Source organism: Carassius carassius, chromosome 10, assembly GCF_963082965.1.
Source record: "Carassius carassius chromosome 10, fCarCar2.1, whole genome shotgun sequence".
Classification (NCBI taxonomy): domain Eukaryota; kingdom Metazoa; phylum Chordata; class Actinopteri; order Cypriniformes; family Cyprinidae; genus Carassius; species Carassius carassius.
The window spans coordinates 1,038,222-1,040,918 of record NC_081764.1 but is presented as its reverse complement, the minus strand read 5'-3'; the positions used below and the strand labels follow the sequence as shown (position 1 = coordinate 1,040,918).

Here is a 2,697-nt window from a genome sequence, read left to right as displayed (position 1 = left end):
CAGCAGCGAGCATCGGGCCACAAACACCTTCCCCTGGGCCGCTTTGTGTCTGAAAACAAAAAGATGCTGGATGTGCATTTACATATCCCTCAGAATTCAAGTTGCCTGGCAGGAAGTGACATCACAGAGACGCTCACCTGTCGTGGGTGTGTGTGTGATCCGTGTGTGTGTGTGTGTTCCTGCAGAGCACCTGCATGGAGTCTGACAGCGCTCGCTCCAGAAGCTCGTTCAGACGAGACTGAACGTGTCGGATCAGCTCCACTTTCATCCTCTGATCACAAACACATCAGAGTTTGTTTGTATTAGTATTATTATTTATGCATTGTTATTGATGTAGCTGTTGCTGTTTGTTTGCTTATTTTATATGAAATTACCAGTAAAAGAAAGTATCTAAAACAACATAACCCGGTCTAAAAAAGAAAAAATATATATATTAGCTAAAATGTTTAATTTGCAATAATGTTTAAATAATTAAATGCATTACATTTTTGATGATTTGCATCTTTAATGATACAATAGCATTAATAATATTCTGAATTTTAATTAACAATTTTGTAAAAAGTATATAAATATATATATATATACAAAGCTTTAGATAAAAGACATTTTAAGATCAATTTTGTATATTTCTATACTATTTTCATAAAATTTTCTCACATTCTCATACAAACAATAATGATATTTTATTTGATCATTTTTATTGCTGTATTCATATATCATGGTATTTTACTTTAAACTGTTTTAAATTAAAAATATATATATATTAAATTAATTTTTACTAAAGTTGTTTTCAAATTAAAAATAATATTTTTTAATAATAATTTTTAATTCATAATAATTAAATAACAATACTTTTATTAATTCATTAAGCTGATTTAAATTAAAAAAAATTTGTAAAATATATTTAAATGATTTAATTTAAGTGGATTAGAATAAAAAAAACACTAAAATATTCAGTAATTTATTAACTTGTTATAACCTGATTTAAATGAAAAATGTATTAATTTTACTAAATTAATTTAAGATGATCTAAACACAATTTTTTTTAAGTAATTTATAAAATTATTTTAAAACAATTATGAATCTGTGAAATGACTTATTTTATTTAAATCTTCCTAAATTAAAAGCAGTATAGCAAAAACAAACATGGCATAAAAATATTGCAATTAAAATCCTACAGTATATAAGTCTTTTTGAAAGAGTCTAACCTCCATGTCTTCATTTCCAAGTGTTGTATTGCTCCTATCTGTGTGATTATCATCTGCAGACAGACAGAAACACTGAGTAGGGCAGCCGTGGACACTGAAAGGTCAGGATGGGGTCAGACTCACTCTGTCTGATGGAGCCGTTCTCTGCGGGACGCTGGCTCTCTGACCGTCCTCTGCTGCGACGCACCGCTGTGTTACTCGTGTCAGGAGTCCACATGATCTCTCTCTCTGTTTTAGTCGATCAGAGTCCTGTGAAAACACACGCAGATCCTGCTGTTGGACGCTGATGTACCAGAATCCTGAAGCTAGAGAATAAACTGGTATTTGTGAAACTAGAAAAGTTGTTCAATCAACCCTAACAGAACAGATTTGAGATATTATGTATGAAATTAATCTGATTTAATTGTCAAAAATAATGGCTAGTGTGTGTGTGTGCGTGTGTTTTTTTATGTTTGTGTGTGTGTTTATGTGTGTGTGTCTGTGTGTGTGTGTGAGTGTGTGTGTGTGTGTGTGTGTCTGTCTGTGCGTGTGTTTTTGTATGTTTGTGTTTGTGTGTGTCAGTGCGTGTGTTTTTTTATGTTTGTGTGTGTGTGTGTGTGTGTGTGTGTGTGTGTGTGTGTGTGTATGTGTGTGTGTGTGTGTGTGTGTGTGTGTGTGTGTGTCTGTCTGTGCATGTGTTTTTGTATGTTTGTGTTTGTGTGTGTCAGTGCGTGTGTTTTTTTATGTTTGTGTGTGTGTGTGTGTGTGTGTGTATGTGTGTGTGTGTGTGTGTGTGTGTGTGTGTGTGTGTGTGTGTGTGTGTGTGTGTGTCTGTCTGTGCATGTGTTTTTTTATGTTTGTGTGTGTGTTTGTGTGTGTGTGTGTGTGTGTGTGTCAGTGCGTGTGTTTTTTATGTTTGTGTGTGTGTTTGTGTGTGTGTGTGTGTGTGTGTGTGTGTGTGTGTCAGTGCGTGTGTTTTTTATGTTTGTGTGTGTGTGTGTGTGTGTGTGTGTGTGTGTGTGTGTGTGTGTGTGTGTGTGTGTGTGTGTGTGAGCGTGTGTGTGAGTGTGTGAGTGAGTGTGTGTGTGAGTGTGTGAGTGAGTGTGAGTGTGTGTGTGTGTGTCTGTTTATATACAGATTTGAGAAATTATATGAAATTAATCTGATTTACTTGTCAAAAATAATGGCTAGTGTGTGTGTGTGTGTGTGTCTGTCTGTGCATGTGTGTTTTTATGTTTGTGTGTGTGTGTGTGTGTGATTTAATTTTATATATATTATAAATATATGCATTTATAATGTAATATATACATTTTCATATTTTACATATACATTAAATCTGATAATGGACCGTTTCACTGACTTCTGAAGTTTAAAAAATGGATGTACATTTATAACACTATTTTTTTTTTTTGGTGTTTTATTACTTTTGCATTAAATTTCAGCTAGTTTCCAATCTCATGATATTTCTTCTTCTAGAAGGTCACAGAATCTCAATCGTGGATTTTGTCTT

General features: G+C 33.6%; 1 protein-coding gene across 1 annotated transcript in view; it reads right to left on the bottom strand.

The window, feature by feature from the left end:
• soat2 (sterol O-acyltransferase 2) overlaps nucleotides 1–1,431 on the bottom strand; it is an 11,769-nt gene extending 10,338 nt beyond the window's left edge. Inside the window, exons 1-4 of the mRNA XM_059559613.1 lie at nucleotides 1,332–1,431; nucleotides 1,209–1,261; nucleotides 138–271; nucleotides 1–49 (exon numbers count right to left, since the gene is read on the bottom strand). The exon at nucleotides 1–49 is cut by the window's left edge and continues 2 nt beyond it. Coding sequence (XP_059415596.1) covers nucleotides 1–49; nucleotides 138–271; nucleotides 1,209–1,261; nucleotides 1,332–1,425 — 330 coding nt within the window. The 5' untranslated portion in view covers nucleotides 1,426–1,431. The remainder of the gene's footprint in view (nucleotides 50–137; nucleotides 272–1,208; nucleotides 1,262–1,331) is intronic.
• Nucleotides 1,432–2,697: the final 1,266 nt, after the last annotated feature.